Source organism: Enoplosus armatus, chromosome 22 (assembly GCF_043641665.1).
Source record: "Enoplosus armatus isolate fEnoArm2 chromosome 22, fEnoArm2.hap1, whole genome shotgun sequence".
Classification (NCBI taxonomy): Eukaryota; Metazoa; Chordata; class Actinopteri; order Centrarchiformes; family Enoplosidae; genus Enoplosus; species Enoplosus armatus.
This window is the reverse complement of record NC_092201.1, coordinates 8,857,309-8,879,223: the sequence shown is the minus strand read 5'-3', so window position 1 is coordinate 8,879,223 and position 21,915 is coordinate 8,857,309. Positions and strand designations below refer to the sequence as shown.

General features: G+C 43.6%; 1 protein-coding gene across 2 annotated transcripts; it reads right to left on the bottom strand.

Moving 5' to 3' along the window:
• Window positions 1-743: 743 nt before the first annotated feature.
• wnt5b (wingless-type MMTV integration site family, member 5b) lies at window positions 744-16,467 on the bottom strand. Of its 2 annotated transcripts, XM_070928973.1 has the most exons (7): window positions 16,439-16,467; window positions 11,729-11,749; window positions 10,411-10,498; window positions 10,054-10,213; window positions 6,121-6,413; window positions 1,146-1,304; window positions 744-1,043 (listed from the first exon to the last, which is right to left on the bottom strand). In XM_070928973.1, exons 3-7 carry the CDS (start codon window positions 10,462-10,464, stop codon window positions 744-746), a joined length of 966 nt encoding a protein of 321 aa, XP_070785074.1. In that variant the 5' UTR covers window positions 10,465-10,498; window positions 11,729-11,749; window positions 16,439-16,467. The 2 variants fall into 2 exon arrangements, with proteins under 2 accessions (XP_070785074.1, XP_070785072.1); XM_070928971.1 differs by lacking the exon at window positions 16,439-16,467 and having other exon boundaries at window positions 11,729-11,904.
• Window positions 16,468-21,915: the final 5,448 nt, after the last annotated feature.

Below are 21,915 nucleotides of genomic sequence, written 5' to 3'. Positions count from 1 at the left end.
TATGCGAGCATTACTCCTGCAGGGCCAAAGGTCAAAAGCTCTTTGAAAGAGACACAGTGACACATTCAGCACTCTCATGGCTTCAAACTCCGAAAGGACTGTAATGATCTGGGGACTCCTGAACACATGAACAGTGTGTTTAATGGGTCCAAACTGTGCTTTAGGTTTACTCAAGTCTCTTTAAATAACAATCAAGAGTTGTGTGTTTATTTAATATTTAATTATATATTTATTTCTCATATCTTTGTTATCACACTAGTCATATGTGTCCCTGTTTTTAGGGTCCAGTTGTTCCACTTTCTAGGTCCGTTTATCCTTGATGTCCTTCTTTGTTCGTCCATTTTGTTTGTCCTTCCTTCTCCCCATCCCTCCTTCCTTCAGGGTTGTGATCAGGATCATTACACAGAACAGCAGAAAGTGATGGTGGAGTGGTGAGAAAAATGAAAATCAGAGAGTTGTCCGAAAAGCATGGAAGAAATCACATTCCTCCTTGCTTCCTATCTTCCCATCCATCTGTTCCTCTTCTCTATACATCTATCCATCATTGTGCTATTAGGTGTTATGCAGCTTTTGCTCTTAATGTGAAAAGACAGGAGGTTTATAAATGAAGGAGAGAAAGAAACTGGTCAGAAAATCTTGTGTGTCTTAACTCATCCTGAACAAAACCCTGAAAATTCATTCTATCATTCACCCTCCATCACCCCGTCACCTCCTCCCTCTTTATCCTCTCTCCCTCTCCTCTGCTATTTGCACACAAACTGGTCCACGAGCGTCGTGCAGCGTTTGCACTTGACGTAGCAGCACCAGTGGAACTTGCAGTGGCAGCGCTCGTGCTTGTAGGTCTTGAACTGGTCGTATCCTCTGCCGCAGCACATGAGCTCGCAGCCGTCCATGCCCTCTGAGGTTTTGTTGCAGAGGCGGCCCTGCGTGCCTAGCGAGCCCGTGGTCTCGTTGCGGAGGCAGTAGTCCGGGCTGGGGTCGATGTAGACCAGGTCCTCCGGGGTCGGGGTGTTGAAGCGCTTGTCTACCAACTCCAGCTTGCCCTGGAAGTGGAGAGAGAGTCAGCTGGTGTAAGATTTAGGCTTATTTTTCACGGTAAATTGTTCCGTGTTTTGTTCATGACGCATCTACTGTGAGTTCAATACCTTGCGTCCGATGCGCATGGCAGCCGCACTGTCGTATTTCTCCTTCAGGAACTCTCCAACACGTCTGAAGTCAGCCAGCTGGAGCCAACAGGTCTTCAGACTGCAGGAACCCGAGACGCCGTGACACTTACAGGCCACATTTGCGAGGTTGTAGACCGCCTGGTAGAGAGAGAGAAAAAGACAGAGAGATGTGGTTGGTTTCCTTAGACCTGGTCTCATTGCTATCTTATCTATACAGGGAAAACAGACATAAAACAAACATGTAGTTCTACAATAAATGGTCATTAAAATCACATTAAACTCTACATTAAAATAATAAACTGTCAAACTTTCTTGAAACAGTTGCTGAATATTAAACGATGAATTGATTATCGTAGAAAAATAAAAATAGAAAAAAATGAAAATGAAAAATGTATTTGTGGGCTGGACATTAAAATATATTCTGAAGAAATTGTCTCGCAGACAGCATCTGACCTCTGGGCCAATAGTTGAAGACCCCTGCCTGGTTTACACTGTGTGAAACTTGTATGTTGTGCTGTACTATCTTTTCTGCTACGCTGCTACCATCTAGTGGTGAACATGTGTAACCACTCTCTCCCTGTGTAAATGAAGGTAAATCCAGACGATAGATGTTCAAACACTTAACGTTTATATAGTTATGTAGTTAAGAGCTAATGCACTGTGGAGCTTTGGGTCGCACTCAGCTCAATCCTTTAAGGCTACTGCTGCCAAATTAAATGGAAGGAAAAATGTTTGATTAATGGCTGAAAGGAGAGACACCACATGTAGATCCATATGTGCCAGCTGTGCACGTATGCATGCACTGCAACACCTCCTGACCTCCTGAGGGACTTTAGCTTTATACAGCAACAAATCCAATATTCCTGTCTCCGGCTTTCTGTGTTGCTGGTGCAACCCCCCCCCCCCCCCCCGTAAATTGTGCAGTAAAATAGATAATCTGATAACCAAAAGGGGAAAATGCAAAGCAAAGAAAAACAAAGAAAGATTTTTGTTCTCCAACATTGCTGTCAGTACTACTCCACCAAACTAAAACAAACAGCTGACCGACAATAGAAGCGCTACAACTAACCAGAGGAAATGTGGCTCTATTGTAAATCCAGTTTCCCACACAGTTTCTAGATAGACAGCAGTCATTTTAAAGAATATGTGTGAGAAAACTATACAACGACATATTATTAGTTTAGCTGTGAACTGTCAGTGTGAGAGATCACAGGGTCGATCCACTCATCTGCCATTTACTACTTTTTTTCACTGAGCAACAAGCTTCTCTCATTCAAATCATTTTAGACAGGCGCACTGTTTAAATGTCTAAAAACATAAATATCAACATAATTCCCTGTTCTAGATCCTGCAAAATCCAGCAATAACATCCGAACTAAATGCCATATTTTAACCAAAAACACTGACCCCTCATCTGAGACACTGTATCTCCAAATATAATACAGATCTTAGCCAAATTGCCCCATTATCTTCACACATCTTTGCTGTTTCTTTTCAATGGGAGTTTGCAAATTGTTTGGTTATAGGTCTCAACATCATGAAGCATTTTTAACATATGTTAAAAAGAACACAACAAGAACGACAAGATTTATGGCCCTAGCAGCAGTGAACTTTAGGGGAAGCCATTCACTCATGCAGCTTCACCACCTCAGCGAGGCAACATTCAATAGACAAGTCACATAACACACACACACACGAATCATACCATGTACTATGCCACTAATCATGCATTGTGTTTGCACCGATGCATGATTACCAATGTATTTGCTGAATCACTCATTACTGATTCCTAATTTTCCCTCATGCAAATGAAACCCTCCACTCTGTCTCCTCACGTTGCCTGATCTCAATTACCTTCTCACCTCTGTTAACCCCTGCATCCCCGAACACCCCCGACCCCCACCTCCAACCCCTGCTCTCCTACTCCTCTACTTTACTACCCAGCAGGCATAGCACTCGGCACCCTCCAATCCTGTGACTTGACCCCCGTGACCCCGTCAGACAGACACTGAGAGCCGAGGACAATGACATTTTGTGGAGGAGGAAGCCTTGTTTCAGGGATCTCTGCTCCTGTTTTTTTTCTCACATTTTACAACATTTTGAAATAAAAAAGGGCGACTTTCTGAAACAAACATATTTAATATTTCTCTTTATACCCCTCTGTTGTTCACAGTGAGAGAGGCGTTAATGTGAGGTTAGTTTCATACGTACATCACCAGGAGGAAATCCTTATATTTTACGACTCCTTGTTGTTTTATGAGCCTTCATGTTTCCTCAGATCCCCCACTGTGGGGTTTATTAGATGTTCAGAACCACAAGAATATTAGGGATGCAACTCTTTTTTTTATCTGTGGCCCCAAACTGTGGATAATATTGTCAAGGATATTAGGGAGGAAAAACCAGTGGGAGATTTTGTGCAACAGCCAAAAAACAGATCTATTTCAGTTCACGTTTAACAAGTCCTTTCATTTACAAGCTTATCCTTTCTCTCTATGCATTTTATTTTATCACTTCCTTATGTTTCCAGTATGTTTCTATTTTTATTTTACTGCTATTACTGTTGTTATTTTGTCCACTTGTTTTTTCATTTATTTCAGCTACATCCTTTGAATGGTGCTTTAGAAACAGCTCATTATTATTGTTATGTTTATTATTATTATTATCATTATTACAAGCTGCCAATAACTTCATGCTGTCAAATCAAACCATGCAAATACTGTATGTGTCTGTGTGTGTCCAGCGTCATACTGAGCTATTTGGTGGGTTGTGCCTGCTGGGCGCAGTGACACTGGACCTGATGATGAAAACACACACACACACACACACACACACGGTCAGTCATCCGTGATGGAGACACGGTCTCTGTGTCAGGCACAATAGCTTCTGCTCAGACAGGGTTAGGGGTTAGGAGCCGTGTGTTTGTGTGTGTGTGCGTGTGTGTGTGTGTGTGTGCGTGTGTGTGTGTGTGTGTGTTAGTACTATAATGGGGCAGAAATAGAGAAAATAGCCCACCCTTTGTGACAGGATAAGCAATGAATGAGGAGCAAAGAAAGCCAAGGATCGTGACACTTTTGGTATCTTTGGAAACCCTGTGTTCTTGATCAGAATTTAAAATACGTGTGTGTGTGTGTGTTTGCACAACATGCAAAGGTTTAAGACAGCAATGATATTTGACCTACAACTGAAGCGGAGATACGTACTTGTGCTTTACTTTGGATCCAAAACATACATAACATGTTTCTCTTTGTTATGACTTATTTTATTTCCCAAATCAAAACAACTAAGACTGACCAGGAGACAAAAAGTGATCCACAGGTTGAAAGTTTACGTCTTGTGTTCAGAACAGAGGTGGCACAAAAGTGGCCTGTTGTCTTTAGACTGGGAATGCACGTCTAGTTGTTTTGGCCTCTGTGTGTCGAGCCCTGCCTCATTTGATTTGTGTGAAACGGAGACAGTGGACCTAGGTGGCTGTGTGCGCGTGTATGTTTATGTGTGTGTGTAGGTCTTTGAGAGTCAGGGGAGTGTGACGGAGGTCCATCCCTCACCCTGCGTCTCTGTCTCCAGACGTTTGTATACACAGCCACACACAGACGACCACGTTGTCCGCCTTCCACACAAATCAAATGAAGCTGAGCGTACACACACACACACACACACACATACACTGAAACACACACGCACAGCAAGTGGCACGCCCCTGTCACCTCCACAAAAGCCCTGCGGTTTGCCTTGTTCAACCAAGCAAGACAAATCCCGCTTAGGACAAACCGGCGTGTCCGCGAAAGAAAGAGAGAGAAGAAGAGATGAAGAGAAAGAGAGAAACTGTCTTCCTCTCACTCGCTCTCCTCCTTTTCATCTCTCTCTTCTCCTCTCTTCCGTTTCGATGGACAGACAACAATGAAAACCAGGGATCAAACAGGAGAGAGGAGGGAAAATCATTCAAAAGAGTGTGTGTGTGTTACAGAAAGGCAGAGGAACTGTGTGTGTGTGTGTGTTAATACAAGGCTGTAGCAGTAGATCTGTCTCTCATACACTCTCCTATAGCCCCAATGGGACCCTCAGCAGAAACACAACCTCTCCAGACCCTCACCTTTGACCCCTGATACACTCAAAACCAGGCTGCACAAAACCAGGCTCACTGTCTCTCACACAAATCAAATGAAGCAGAGACGACACACACACACACACACACACACACACACACACACACACAGACACAGTGTCTTTGTCTTGCAAACAGCTTAAACAAAGCTCCTAAACTAAAGATAAACACATTCTCCTGATCCAATGTGTACCAGAAAGGGCAAATGGACCTTTTACGAGGAAGGTGTGTATGTGTGTGTCAGTGTGTATAGCCTAGTTGAAAAGATTTCCTTTAGTGTATTTCTTGTATTTCTCTCCCAAACCTGAAGGTATTTCCAAAGAACTTCAGCTCCAATATCAAGTTTGGAATCGCCGTACGGCAACCAGAGTGGGCCAAAAACCTCAGAAACCTGAGCATGCAAGTTTGACAAAACATACCAGATCCATTCATCCATCATTTATCTGTCCGTCCATCAGTCTCTTTCTTGTTTTCACTTGTTTCTCAGTTTCACTCCTGAAATCTCATCACACCATTAAGCATGTTATTGTCCATTGTGTTGCTGCATTTATATGTGTGTGTGTGTGTGTTTGTGTGTGTGCTACTTCACTGGAATGTGCATTGACCTAGCGACCTAGCCAGACTCCAAGGGCGTTAGCAGTTATACCATTTGGACCCTCCCAATAAATAACTTGAACACACACACTCACAAATACTGCCAGGTCAGTCAATCAGGGGCCACCTCAACTCACACACACATTCCTTACACACATGTAGATATAGTATGGGGTTACACACACGCACTTCCTTTGCTAAAGTTTCACGTCCAGAATAAAAAGTATCACTTCTATTTTTTTAAGACAATAAAAGTACCTGTCTCCCTGCTTCATTATTCTGCAGGTTCATCAGTGTCCGGGCGTGCTCAGTAGAGCCTCGTGGATAGTTCTTCTCTCTCTCCCTGGCGTCCACAAACTCCCGGGCAAACCGGTAGCCATAATGCACGTTGTCGCCGCAACCGCCCCACAGCCAATCGCGGGGCAGGTCACGGGGTCGAGCGGAACGGCTGCAGCCGCAGGTGGAGAGCTCGCCCTCGCGGCACGCCCGGCTGATGGCGTTGACCACGCCGGCCGCGCTGATGGAGTACGTGAAGGCTGTTTCCCTGGAGCCTGATAGAGAGAAAAAATACAAAATGAACTGAAGAATGGATTTAAAGGAAGCATTTAAAATGTCAAAACACTTAACATACACACATAGTAAGCTTTGTTTAAGAGTACGATTGTGTTTTTTTTATTTAGGGCTGTGGTGAATGTGTGTGTTCACGGACAGGAAACATGGGTAACTGCTCAGGTTAACCCCCTCCAACAAACACACACACACACACACACACACACATAGAGAAAACAGCCCCACACCCACTTGACCTAACAATAGACAATAGATTTTATGCTCCGCCTCTGTACCTGGTTAAACTCAACAACTTTAAATACCAGCTCAATGATCCATAATACATGTGCTGCCTTTCATGAAGTCAACACATAAGTTAGTGCTAGTTCTGGATAGTCAACCCTAATGTTAAAGTGTGACTTCACCCAGATTACAAAACACATTTCCCCATTCACCTCTAGTGTCACGTAGCATTCAGAGAGTTTAATGCGTCCTGGTTTGGGGATACATGTCTTTTTACATTTCTTTCCATAAACAATGTTCCTGTGACTCTGTTACTTTTCATTGGAACTACTTTCTGTGGATTATTCAGAGTAAAAAGCACACATTATCAGGAAAGATATGTTGTTGCTAAATGTCAATTTTTGCCAATAAAAATCCTCTCCACTGTGTCTGGGTTCAGAGATGGACATCTCAAATCTTGAAATGAATTAACCAAAACTATCTGCATGGGTAGATACAGCTTGAGGTAAGGGGTTGTACATTTGGGTGAACTGGCCCTTTAAACAGACCACATGGGGCTGGGCTGACATCAGTGGACAAACTTCATCTTACAGGCCGGAAGATCAAATGCAGAGTCTGACTAAATCTAATCAGTTTGAAATAAACAATCGGAAAACTCAATTTCTTGACCAGACTGCTGCTGCTACTCTTTGTAGTCCCCTTGATGCATCGCCTTCAACAGACTTGTCCATATTAATGATTCTGCTCACTCTCTGACCATCTCACACCACTTTACACCCTGGAATACACGACTCAGCCTGCATGTCTATTGTCTGCATTAATACACAAACCCTGTAGGAGAAAAAAGGGCAAAGACAACGGCCTGACAGGTAGGAGGTTAAGTGCTCTGAAACTGAGCGTTTACATGTCAACAGCAACGAGCCTCCTGGTATTTCTGGTGGAGACTGCCTTTACAAAGACCACAGTGAGGTTTTATTAGTTTCAAATTCAAATTTGTCCCTCAAATATCCTTATTCTGTATGGACATTTACCCTACTCGGTGATGAGTTTAGTGGTACGTCTTTTGTAATGTTGCTACAGAAAACTGCTGATTCTAAATACTGACTTTATAGCGACCGTATCCTCATATTTTTGGCCTCTAGTGCTTTAATAGCACCTTGTATCCAGTGTGTAGTGGGCCTCTACTCATTAGTGATATTTTGATCATACTTATTTTGTTTCATATATTAGACTATTAAGTGGTTTTATGTATTTGTAGGGAGCTGACAACAGATGAAAAAGAGCCTTTTAGGCTATTTCTGTTTTCTTTTCTTCTGTTCATCAATGTTCAAATAAACTAAATTCTGTCATTCTTATTTATTTATCCCACTTATTACTACTGATTCATTGGTTCCTTAAAGCATATTATACTATGCTATTGTAATGTTATTATATTAGGGCTATACTGGCATACCTCTTCTATAGTAGGACTATAATACACAATAATATTCCAACTGAAACATTATAGGGTTGGGGGAGTGTGTTTGTATTTCACCACATACACGCTGTCTTTTGAAATCGACTTCTGACGTTACAGTAAATAGTTAAAATGCGTTGTTGTGTTATTTGCAGCCTATAGTATCGCTCTATAATATATTATAGGATGCCTATAGTCTGGAATCAACACCGGCCAGCCAGACAGGCAGGTATGCATGCAGAGCTGAGGCGGGTGAGCTCTTCATTCAGGTTTTAGGATCTGAGTCCCAGTCAGGATGCTCGTACATATTATGCAGCAGAATAAAGAGACAGAGAGGCCGAGTGGTTTATGAGACTGGCGGAGCCCAGACTTCAAATAGCAGGTCCGGATCTGCCGGCTCGGTGTCAGCTCATCAGCGCATTTCAAAAGAGGGGCCGCGGGACAATGGACCGACTAACACCTCCATATAAACCTGGAGATAGACTGACTGTCAATAGAGAGACAGGCCGAGAGGGACGGAGACAGATAAAGAGCAGCAAACACCTCGTCTGACTGCCCGCAGCGGATTTGACACTTACTTGTTGATGAGAGGTTTCCCACATCGCCTGCTGGGAATTAGACGCACATGATACTGATCCAGGGTCTGAGCCACTGGTGGATATTTACTAAAATGACTGCATACAGATATAGATGACAAGTTTATGCTCTTAATAGTTGCGTCTTGATAACTGGCTCGATTCACTCCTCCTGTCCGAGTTATCCGTCTCATTGCGCATGCGTAAAGTGGGGACGACTAGTGAGAGTTTAATCTTCCGTGTGCGATTTCCACCTCCAGTCACAGGCTGTGGGTCTCCGCGCAGAGCAAACCGACTTTTCTCGGTAATGTTTAGGATAAAATCAACATCAACTTAAATCATATGAATATTACAATTAATAGGCTGAATAAAAGGTGTTTTAGCCATTTTGGGGTATTTGTTTCCTTTACAGACTAATAGATGTCATGAAGAACTGCACCTACTTCAACAACAAAAAACCTACAGTAAAGAATATACAAATACCAACTGTACCCTTCAATGAGAATACTTTAAACTGCGCTGACTATACTTCAAACACTGTGCAAAAAAAGACCTCATAGTTCTCACAAGGTGTGTTACAGGAATATTATGACAACTGGCCTGATAAATACGAAAATACTATATACTGTAAGTTTCTCTAGCAGTATTATAGGGAATATCATAATGCGTTTGAATTTGGTTTGGTATTTACCCTATATGTTTGAGCTTTGTGTTTTTTAAATTCCATATCTTTTTAGGACCTTGTCCAAAACAAAGTCTGTCCACCTACCATACCCACTATACTCTGCTATAGACTCAGTTTTAGGCTCCTCATATTCCTGTGTAAACAATGATATGCGGTACAGTGACTGACCTCACATCGCCCCCTCTGTTCTGTCAAACATTCAACACCCAGATCTGCACGTACCTGTCCAAACACTTATTGTGATAAACGTGACAGAACACTCTGCTTGGTTTTCAGAGCAAACCTACAACTTTGTCTGTCATTGCTTATTTTATATTTCAAAATAGCCAATCACACATTACAGCTGTCGCCACGGACATTGCTTGCTGTTTTGACATGTCTTTCAGCTTTGATCAAGGGGTGTAAAAGCTACCTGCCAAACAAAGTTGACAGTAACTTCTGGGCTTTTGCATGCCTGATGAAATCACAATCTTCTGCTTACATGCCATTGTATGTCATTGTTGTCACAACAGAAGAATTGGCTATATAAAGTATATATAAAGTCACACATAGAATTGGAGGCAAATGAAGAGCCTCTTAAAGGCACAACAACAATTCAAAACACAGGACAACTTGCCATCACTGTCATTAGACAATAACAACACCCTGTCCTCCCCCAAGTTCTCATTAAAAAGTCAACTCACCAATTTGCATGACCCGTCCAAACACTGATGTGTTGTCCACAGTGCTGCAGTTCCACCTCCTCTGCCTGAACTGGTACTGGCACTCCTTGATGCCCGTCTTGGCTCCATCCCCGATGTAGATCATGTGGTCCTGGTACAGCTGGCACAGCTTCCTCTGGCCCTGCAGACCGCATAGCAGCACAGGAGGGATTAGCAGTGATTAGCACATTAATGGTTTGATACCTTAGCGGTCCCTGTGGGGAAATTCTCCTTTATTTGAACATTTCCTCAGAGTCAGGGGTAGAGAAGACAAGCCAGTAGGCAGATCACGCATTGTTTATTAGAAAATAAGTCTAAAGCAGGTAGACGGGAACTTACCTGGGAGAGACCAGACAGCTGACTGCAGAGAGGCTGAGCTCCAATGATGTACATCTCTGGCCGCTGGATCGGGGTCAGAGCTAGTGACCTGAGAAACAGAGGCCATATTAAGTCTAAATTTAAACCAATAAACTATATCTGTGAAGCTCAAAGAGAAGTGGCACAGACAGGGTTTCTGTGATCTACGACTTCCTCACTGAGAGGAGGTCGGCGCTGTGGAGAACAAAGTTCAGACACAAGTTTATTAGTACAACTGGCCTATAAAGTGTAGATAAATAGACTCTTCTGGTGTTCATCATTGCGACCACTCTCCTCGTGTTTCCTTTCCTGTCCTTCATCCAGAAAAAATGCACTGTAATCAAACATTGTGAATCACTTTTGCTTTAAGAAATGACACACACACACACACACAGACAACATGACAGTTCACCATTTGTGACAGAGGTTCATGGCCATCTCAAGGCTCTCCTAACAAATGGAAATCAAACTGTGTGGAGACGGTTCCTATCTAAAGAGCTACAGGGAGATCAGTTGTGTGTTACCAACTTACCACATGTATTATAATAAATGCATTTATGAAATTCTGGCATTCTGGCATTTTGGGCAACACATATGTTTTGTATTAGGATGGTTGACTATACCACTAAAGGGAAATGGCAAATGATTAACTACCCCATATATTTAATTACCCTACAAACTCAAATCCTCCTCTGATTCTACATAAACTGACGGAGAGAGGTGAACTCCATAAGCATCCACTAACCTGCACACGCCCTTCACTACATCACCACTGAGCCACATGAATAGCATTGTTGCATAGTTGTTTTGTAAGTCAAGAACAAGTGTGGCTAATTGACGGTTCCTATAGGCACAGCAGCAGGCCGCCATGCAGTGCCATTTGGGGCTAAGCCAGGGTAAATATTGTGACAGAGCCCTCACATTTGTTCCATTCACTGTTAGTGCTTTATACAACATCACCCCCAAAACACACACTCTCACACACACGCATAAGAGGCAACCCGAAGTTTATAGTTCACATTTATCCATTTGTCATCTTATCAGCAGTATACAAGCAAAAAGATGCAATTGAAACAATGTGATAAGAAAGTAAACATTTGTTAAAGGCTAGTCTCAATCCTTCAGATACAAATAAAAGTCTATAACATATAAAACTTATTCTGAAAATCTGTCACCAGCTGCTCTCCCAGTGTTATCACTAACTGGAGGTCATAGTTCACCACTTTTTATTCTCCACCACACTACTGAACATATCCTCCATAAAACCCCATGCACCATCAGTGGTCATTCAGTTACTCACCACCATGAGTTGGCATCCACCACCAGCAGTTGGGAGCTGCAGGCGAGGAAGGCGGCTGCCAGCAGCAGATGTCGCACGGCACCGGTTCGCCTCCTCCGGACAGGCCTGTTGTCCATGGTCCGCCGCGTCACCGCCACACAGCCGGTGCTGGGGAAAGTGCTCTGCTGTTGAGACATGGGCAGAAAGTAAGGAGGCGTCCTGTTCAGTCCTGCCGGGTCTTCGGGTCTGGACACAAACCCTGCAGCGCGGGCGATACTGTGGGTTCGAGTCCAATTCACGCGTGTCCTGTGTTTTTGCCCCAATTTTCCCAGTCTATGTTCTTATAGTCCACTTGTCTTTCACCTCTCCTTTCCCTCCACCAAAACTATAAAAACAAAACTGCCATTAAAAACCAGTTGAAAGTCAGCAGGGAAAAAGGGGACAGAGTTTGTAATCCCCAGGTAGTTTCACTGTGGATGAGAGTCGATAGTTGATTCTTCTCCCTGCCTGTTAAAACTGTGAATCCAGTTTACTGGTTAAAAACTCCCAATTCAAAGCCGTGCGTAAAATGGTTTGGTATCAGTTGGGTTTTTACGCAAAGTGCGAGGAGTTTTCTCCCTCTCCCTTTTGTCTCTAAAAAGACATAAATAAAGCAAAGCCACAATGTGAAAAGTGTGATCCCGTTGTTGTCTTGAGGAAAGATTAACAAGGAGATTAAAACGCTAATTGACCAGCAACGCGACTGTTCCTCTCCCTTCCTGTCCCCTCACGGCCACTCCACATCTCCCTCTCTCTCTCTCTGGTCTACACTCCTCCTCTTCTCACCCCCACTTCACCTCAAAAACCCTCCTGCCCTCTCCCTCCCTGGCCATACATTGCGCGCGCATGTGCGCACACCAAATGGGTGTTGGACACAGTCAACAGTCAAGGCTGAGCCAAGAGGACTGGAAGAAGCACCTGCGATGTTGCGTTCAAGGGCTTTGGATGTGAACAAAGTGGGCAAAATAAATTGTGACCTGGTGGATCATGAGAAAGTATTCAATCACTGACTGATTACTACAGTGAACACGTTTCTAAATAAGGCCTTCCTCATCATGTTTATCTGACCAGTGATCAGTAAAGGATCCTCCGTTTCGGCCGTTTATGTTTACGCACACAGTCACTAAAGAGGGAAATGTGTACAGGGCCGTGCTTTAAACTAGAAAGAAGACATAGAGAAGGAAAGAAAGAGCGATGGGGGTTGAACGTTTGCAAAACCTGAATCCCCCCCCCCCCCACACACACACACACCCCAAAAAAAATAGTTCACGTGCGTCAAATTCCTTTTATCAGCTGAAGTGAATAATTTGTTTGAATAAAAGGTGAGTGCTTCGAAATCGCCTAATCCTCCCTTCTTTGGTCCACGAAAATAAAAGGCAACACACCACAACCCCCGCCGCCCACACACACACACACACACACACACACACACACACACACACACACACGGTCAGGAGTCCTGGAGTAAAGAAAAGGCGTGTTGAAGCGAGCTGTCCTCAATTCAAATCCCGGTCAAAGACAAACTGCGGCTGGGTCTGTGGGCGGTGAACCTACAGAGGAGCAGACCCTTTGATCTGACTCAGTGCTTCTCAAAAGAGTGGGTCCACAACCAAAGGTGGACGCAGGGGAGGTTCTGGGGCCTCCAAAAACCTCCAAATCTAAGGTTAGGCTATTAGTTTTAGTATAACCTCTAAGACCAACAAGAAAACAAAAAAAGAGTCGTAATAACCGCATAAAATACTGTAAATTGCTTTTAGGAATATGATGACAAATGACACATTATAAAGGAGATATAAATACCTCAAGTAACATCCAATTTCATCCATATTTTGCGTGCGTAAAAACTTGTATGATGTCTGTTTTAACAACCTGTTTCTTAACATTTTAATGAGCAATAGAGCCCTTTATTCCAACGAGAACACGACTAAATTGGTTTGTTATAAAGGTGTGTTTAGTTAATATTCCGTTCAAACTCGTCTTTAGAGGATTTCTGTGGGTGTCTCTCATAGTGGAGAGTCGGATGTCACTCGTCTCTGCATGATAATAGACCCGCAGCAATGTTAAGCAGAGACCGCACACCTTTCATCTCCAGGGGCCCCTAAACTTCCCCACCACCCACACCCACACCCACACACACACACACACACACACACACACACACACAGCTCGGTGAAGTGATCTAACTGGCTGCCTTCAATATACATCTGATTGATATTCTGCTGTGGGCGGGTTTTGGGTCAAAGTCAGGTAGAGCGAGGGAATAAACAATGACACACACTGAGAAACAGAAAGGTAATTAAAATATGTAACAACACTAAAACTGGTCCAACCGATCACTCACTCAGTAACCCTGGGGCTGAATTAAAACATCAAATGATTTTATTTCCGCTTGAGATGGTGTCTTCTTCTTCTTCTTCTTCTTCTTCTTCTTCTTCTTCCACTTGTCATCTCCGTCCAGAGGAGGTCATGCACCTTGTTTGGCCTGTGCCACTCTATTAAAAGCTGCGGAGGTTACTATGGCAACAGCGCCCTCATCTGCTAAAACACAGACATTGATTTCAGTTGCAACATTAAACTGATGTGCACATTAATGCATCAGTAATTACAATCCAGTTATATACTGAAATGGGCTGTTCTGATGAGTACTTTTACTTTTGGTACTTTGAGTACATTTTGCTTCTATACATTTGAATGAAGGACTTATTTACTTACTTATAACAGAGTAGTTTTAGTTCTTTTACTTAAGTAAGGGATCTGAGTACTTCCTCCACCACTGTCTTTAAACATCAATTTAGTATCAGCATCTGCCATGCGTCCACAAGGAGTACCTTTGTGGATCACATGAAGACCAAGCAGATTCCTGTCCTGAAACCACAGTTTCAGAAAGCAGAATCCATGTCATAGTCTTGAAATTCAACATTGGATGGTGATTGAATACACCCAGCTTTCACTTCAGCTCAGCATACAGGATGTCTTTGTCTTCTTGCGTCTTCACAGTGGTGTACCCAAGTATGTTTAACGTCCCTGGTCAATGTCCTCCTGTGCTGCAGCAGCTGAAACATTCAGCATAATGACACAGCAGTGACTCAGGATAATGATAGAACGATCAGCAGCAGCCCTGTTGTTAAATGTTCAGTCTGTAACACTATAGTGCCCCCTAGTGTTACCATAACACACAATCTTTGCTATACATTGTAGGCGTTGATAAGAATTGTAGAAGTTCTTGTATTGTGCTGACAAATGTTGCCACTGACTCTCCCTTTCGTGTGTTCCTTAAGCGTATAAATGATAAAGGTTATAGAGAGGTTTTCTTGTTTTCTAACATATTAACATTCTTGTTTATACCGTTTTTACATTTCCAGATGATCTGTATTTTGGTAGAGACATCTGAGAGCCAAATTGAAATAAATAGGTTCCTCCTCTTGAGAATTCGGCTAATTAAAACATGCTGATTGTCTCGTCATTTGGGAACCAAGGAGAAACAGGCCAGCAGCTTATTCTGGGACACGACCCAGCGATCCAGAAATACTGGACTGGAGCACTGCACCCTGTGGTAGCTGTTGGCTTTACTGGTAACCTGTAATGTGCCCGTTGAAACACAAGGAGGAGCAGTTCAGCCATCTGAAGCCAAAGAAAAGGGGGTAAACTGAGGCAGGGAGGGGTGAGGGCACGGAGACAAAACTTGGACCAAGTGAGATGAAGAAAAAAAAGAGGTAGGAGGGAAAACAGAGAGGGTGAAAGAGAGAGGGAGTGTCCAAGTAATGGATACACAGAGACACAGAGAGAGAGGGAGCGAGAGAGGACTTGTCCCTAGAGGATATGAGCAACAGCCATGCAACAAGGAGCAACGCCTGAGAAAGTCGGCAGCTCCTCTCTGGATTAACGGCAGCCTCACTTTTTTATTGCCTCCAGTGCCAGACTAGAGCTAGCGAAGCAGCCAGCTCTCTCCTGCAGGGACGCCAGCTGATGAAGTCTGAGCTGATCCCCTGGAAGCTGCTCAGGCCAAAATGCAAAATATCAATTTTTAGAAATGACTGTCACTTGAAAACTGATCACCCTCTGGTTAACCCGAAAATAAAGTGGATAGAGAAGTCAGGAGAGGATGCGTACGGTAGCCTAGATACCGGAAAGGAAATCCAGTCTCAAGGAAACATCCAAACTCGGTTACATTCCACCACTGCCAACAAATAAATATGAGGGGTAAATATGTATTAATGTCACAATAATCATTCAGTGTGAGCTGTGATGTTCCAATCACACATGAGGAACTTTGCAAAACAATGACCCTGGAGCCTGCAGGGAATCAAGGTTTTGCTCAAGGACACTTCAGCAGTCTGTAGAATTTCCAGAGCTGAGGGATGATCTTTGTATTCTCCAAGCAACTGATACCGCCAATAACAAAAAAATTCCATACATACTGTATAATCCTTAATCGTTCCCATACTGCAAACACACCCAAAACACATTCTACCTACCCAATAAAGGGTTTACAGTGGTTTTTATTCTTAAAGTTGTTCATTAAATGTGTTGTTTGGTTTACAGACTCTTTCTGTGGCGTCGTATAGCAATCAGTACATTTTCGTATCAGCCCCTCTCCTCTTATCTTACCAACTACTTTTCCTTGGAAAATGTAAAGAAAAACAAGGCAGAACAGATATGGGCATATACGCCAACTTTGCACAGACACATGGACATATTTGTAAAAATCAAAAAACTAAAAATGCAACCACAGAAAACCCATGGGATGATGAAACTACCTGCTCCACTTACTATAGATATGCCTCTCTCTCTCTCTCTCTCTCTCTCTCTCTCTCTCTCTCTGTCTCTCTCTCTCTCTCTCTCTCTGTCTCTCTCTCTCTGTCTCTCTCTCTGTCTCTCTGTCTGTCTGTCTGTCTGTCTGTCTGTCTGTCTCTCTCTCTGTCTCTCTCTCTCTCTCTGTCTCTGTCTGTCTCTCTCTGTCTGTCTCTCTGTCTGTCTCTCTCTGTCTGTCTCTCTGTCTTTCTTCCTTCATCTCTCTTTCTTCATGTCTGTTCATTTTCTAAAAACAAACACACATGTGCAACCAAAATACAGCTGGCTGCGGGGAAATTTACGGCTTATATCGTCCTCAAACACACACACACACACACACACACACACACACACACACACACACACACACACACACATACACACACACGCACACACACAGCCCTGGGGGGAATGCAGTGGGACTTGGAAGCAGCTGAGAGGGGCTTTGGAGAGGCCTTGGGCTTCATATCTGTCTCTTTGTTTTTTTCAGTTTACATGTGTGGTTGCATGTACGATGGCTTGTGGAAACCCATCCTCTTTCTGTTTTTCACCCTTCATCCCTCCTTCCCTCCCTCCTTATCTCCTCCCACATTCTCCCACCCCCCCTTTCTCCTCTTGTGTCTCCTTTCTTCGTCACGCCTGCTCTCCCCTCTCTCCTCTTTCACCCTGACTCTGTCCATCTCCTCTCTTCTTCCCTCCATCCATCCTTCTGTCAGCTGGCAGAAGATGAGTCATGCCTCTAGCTGGGAGGCTAAAACTCTCTCTCTCTGTCTCCCTCTCTCTCTAAATATATCTTCTCTATACTTCTCCTCCCCAGTCTTTCTATGTTTCTTTCTCCCTCCTTCTCTCAGCCTCTCTCGCACTTCTCTCTACTATGTATCACCATCTGTTTCTCTACATCCCTCTGCTTTGTTCTGCCGCTCTACTACCAAGCTTTTTTCCTCCTTCCTCGCAAAGCTAACTTGTTACAGAGGCATGGCCACTATGTTAAAGTTACACTATAGCAAAAGTGCTTGGATCCATACTTTCTGTTGAAGAACATAGTGGGAGTCTGACCTAATATTACACTAGCCATGTTTGGCACCTCAGTGGAAATGAAGCAGCCGAGAGAGCTCTGGCTGGCCTCGTTCGGCACTGGACTGGAACCCTGAGAGAGGCTGAATCCCTGATCAGGAAGCCCAGGGAGAAGCCACTGAGGCTGGGCTAGATCCCCTGATTTCCCCCTGGTGCCCTGGAGCTCCGCTGGTCAAACTACACTGGTCTCCTGATCCCCTCCCTGGAGAAATTAGGAATCTGCACATAGATACTTATACTACAAGAGGGACACACATATGACACACACACACACACACCTACAATGTGAATCAGAGCAACTTTCAACAGGGGATGAAGCGGTGCGGGTCTGGCCTGATTTACTGCTTGTCACACACACAGACTGGTGCATACAAATGTGTAAAAGAATGAAGATCCTTCCTCCTGTCTTTCCAGTGCTCTCACTATTTCTCAACTTTTTCCAAGCAATTTTGCTCAATTTGGAGTTTTACCATTGTTTGTGTGTTAACTTTTCACTACAGAATACATATTTCCCAGTCTTCCCATCATCCTAAATCTCTCCTTTTTTAGATGATTTGTTTGCTGAACAATGTTTGTGTGTTCAAAGTTTTTAAGGGATTTGATTCAAAACTGCTCCTTGCACTTTAATGGCCCTGAGTGGCAGTGGGAAATACCTGAAAACTGAAATGCACAGGACCGAAATTTGGACTTAAATGTCTTAGATTATTTAAAATGTGTCTGATGTGGAAGTGCAGTTGCTAAGTAAAACATTTTATTTTTCACATTCAGTCACTGATGAGTCATCTTTCTCTTGATGGTTGGCTCACTCGCTGTGTTTATACAATTCTTTCAATACTGTCGATATTTCTGAGAAACTCAGTCTAAAAGGTATGACTCAGACTTGTCTTGGTCATGGCCACTGGTCTCGCACAGTTTCACCTTTTAGGTTTTCACCCGAGTCCAATTAGGTCTTTTAGCCCTGAAGGGAACAGAAATGTGTAAGTATACGAAACAGTAGAAGATAAAGACGGTTCCCCAGGGAAGACACAGAACTTTCTAATAAACCATCTCTGTTTGATATTGGCAAAAGTCTGGATTAGTTTCAACAGCTAATATGAGAGACTTCTGAAAGAAGCTTTGAGATGAGGAAAGGCTATTTAAAATGCTAATATGTCTCCCAAGACAAATCATAACTATAGTAAATGGGCGAGAAAGAATTGGGGAGTTGCGTTCCAGTTAAGGAGGAAATTAACCCCTTAAATGCATTTCCTCTTACGTATCTTGAAGGTTGGATGAATCACCATTCCATCAAACAGAGATATTCAAGATGTCTTGTTGAATATTTTTCCACATTCCAAATCTCACACCGACACATTTGGTATCTTTGGAAACTCTGGGGTCTCCACTAGAATTTAAAGTGAAGTGTCATGTTTTGGCTGCAACGCTTGACTTTGTCTTGACTTACACACCAATTAAGATGTTTTCACGTGGATTTGAAGGGAAGTTTTTATGTTTAAATTTATAGTATTTCGAATGTCCTGAGTGAACATGAGGGTATATGACAGAGGTGACACCCAAATAACAGAGTGAAGACTTCAAATAGATGCTGGTTAAATCCTTGGATTATGCTTTGTCTTGGGAGAAGACTCAATCCTCATCTCCTCCAGACTGTGCTTGGTCTCACACTTGCCTTAAACTTGATTTAAGGCATCTAGCCTGCTACTCTAGTAACGGCACGTGTATGTCCACATCCAAACCTGCCTAGTCCCATTTCTAAGATTGAAATAGTTCCCCACACAAAACAGACAAAGAGAGAGTAAAAAGCAACCACATAAACACACACCATCACACGCAAACAATATGCAGCCTATTCATGCCAACAGATGACAGAGCGCATTGAGAAAATGCCAAAATGCTGACTACTGAGGGAGAGAGAGCACAAGGCTGAAAAATCTCCTATGTCAGACTGCAGAGCTGGCAGAAAAGAAAAGCATTGTTGAGGACACACACACATACACCTAGGCAGCCTGTGCGGTGCAAAAAAACTGGAGCAGTGCATAACACACACACTCACACACACACACAGCCTGTGGGGTGTTTTGGCGAGACGGGAGCACAGACGAGCTGTCAGAGAGAGGAAGAGAAAGTGAACGAAGAAAAGGAAGAAAGAGAAAGAAGAAAAAGAGGTAGAAATAGATGGAGAGGGATAAAAGAGAGAGCGATGCACAGAGAAAAGGAGGCTTGCATCTCCTGGCAGTGACCTCCTGTTGTCTCCCTCTGTGCACATCTGCTCTCCTCCTTCTCTTTTTCACCTCCATCATCTATATTCTTCTTTTCAGCCAACTATATTTTTCTCTTGTGTGTCTCACCACCTCACCATTCATCCTCAGTGTCTCCTGATCAACACCTCAATGTCTTGTGGTTGGTGTACATTTCACAAGTCATAAGGGGATGAAGTAAGGGGGATAATGGGAAGAGAGTGTGACACTGAGAGGTTAAAGCTGTGTACCGACACAAAAATGGATGTGCATCACAAACACCTTGTTTGCTAATTTATGATGCACAGATTTGAACAGAAAACCTCGGATGAGGAGGAGGATGGAGAAACATGGGCAACAACGTCTGTAAACTCTGAAAAGAGCAAAATACATCGTTCGTCCATGCCCAGTGAAGCGTTTTCTGATCCGACACAAAACTGGCGAAACAGGCGGCTCTGGATACCCCCTTCAGCAGAGCAGGGTTGTATAAAATGTATTATAGGTAATATGAACATTTCTTCTAGTTTGGACTCTCCAGCTCTCTGTTCCCTTCAAAGGTCAGCACTGTCAAAACTGTTTGCAATTTGTCAAAGGCATAAATTCACGCATCATAGTTCACCAAAGCTGAACACAAAAAGCAAAAGCTTATTTATATTGCCTCGGTGAGTGAATCCACTGATCATGCCGATTCCAGGGAAGTGATGTGGTTTCAGTCCGGAATTAAATTCTGGCGTGACCAGACCCTAAAGGGGCCAGTATCCTTCGTCAGAACTGTGTAAACACTTTCTGATTTACGTCGTGGTTGTGCAACACAAACTAGTTCTGAACGAGCCTAACCCGACCCTAAGACAGAGGATGGGAGGCACGAAAGCGTTGAAAAACAATGAGAAAGCACGCAGAGAGAGAGAGAGAGAGAGCAGAGACAGAGGACCTTTGAAGGCAGGTACACACACACACACACACACACACACACACAGGCCATGTTTCAGGGCTGTACAGGTGAAGCCCCGGTGAAGCAAGGAAACTCCTGAAGGAACATAAAAGATTCATCACTTACAGTGAACAGTGAGAGGGAATGAGCATGAGCACACACAAACGCACACACACACACACACACACACACACACAAACAAACAAAGGCTTAGTGTATCTCTGGGCATTGTTATTGTCTGCTTTCCCTTTCATATGTAGGTGTGTGCATGGAGACTTTATGTTTGTGTGTGTGTGTGTGTGTCTGTGTGTGTGTGTGCATGAGAGAGAGACAATCTACAGAGTCATGGTAATATCCATTCAGAAAGGTGTCTTCTTTCAGGGGGGACGTGTTGACACACGCCCACGTAACCCTGGCAACAAGCAATCGCTGCGGGTGCAGATGAAGCACGTTGTCGAGGCGAGCAATTATCCAGTTAGAGCCCTCCCCTGAATCATCAAATAAAGACACATAAAGTCGCACCAACACACACTTGCACAAAAAGAGACACACACACACAAACACACACACACACATCAGCACATGGCGGGTCACATGACGAGCAGGATCTTAGGAGAGATGGGGAGAAAACACACACACACACACACACACACACACCTGCGGGCCAAATCTCACTCCTGACATCATGCTCTCTCCATTTCTTCTCTTCTTTTTAGCCTTCTAGCCCATTTTTCCAACCTCCATTTTAATATTCAGAAATCAGCTCCCCTGTTTCTCTCTCTCCATCTCTACGGAGACGCTCTCTAAAAATACTCTTCCTCCCTTTTCTCTGACCCATTCCTTATTTAACCCCTCTCACTTTTCCTCTCCCTTCCTTCCTTCATCTGTTCATGCACCCCTCTCTTTCTCCTCTCTCGCTCAGTGTGAGTGCTAGCTCGGGCCCAGCGGGTTTTTCTAAGAGAGGTATGACACACCACAGCAGTGAGCGCACACACACACACACATACACACACACACACACACACACACACATCCACACAGAGAGGTAGACACACACAGCTGTGATATGAGGCAGACAGAGGGAGACAGAAAAACAGAAAAAAATGCATGCTGAGCAAGTACACACACACACACAC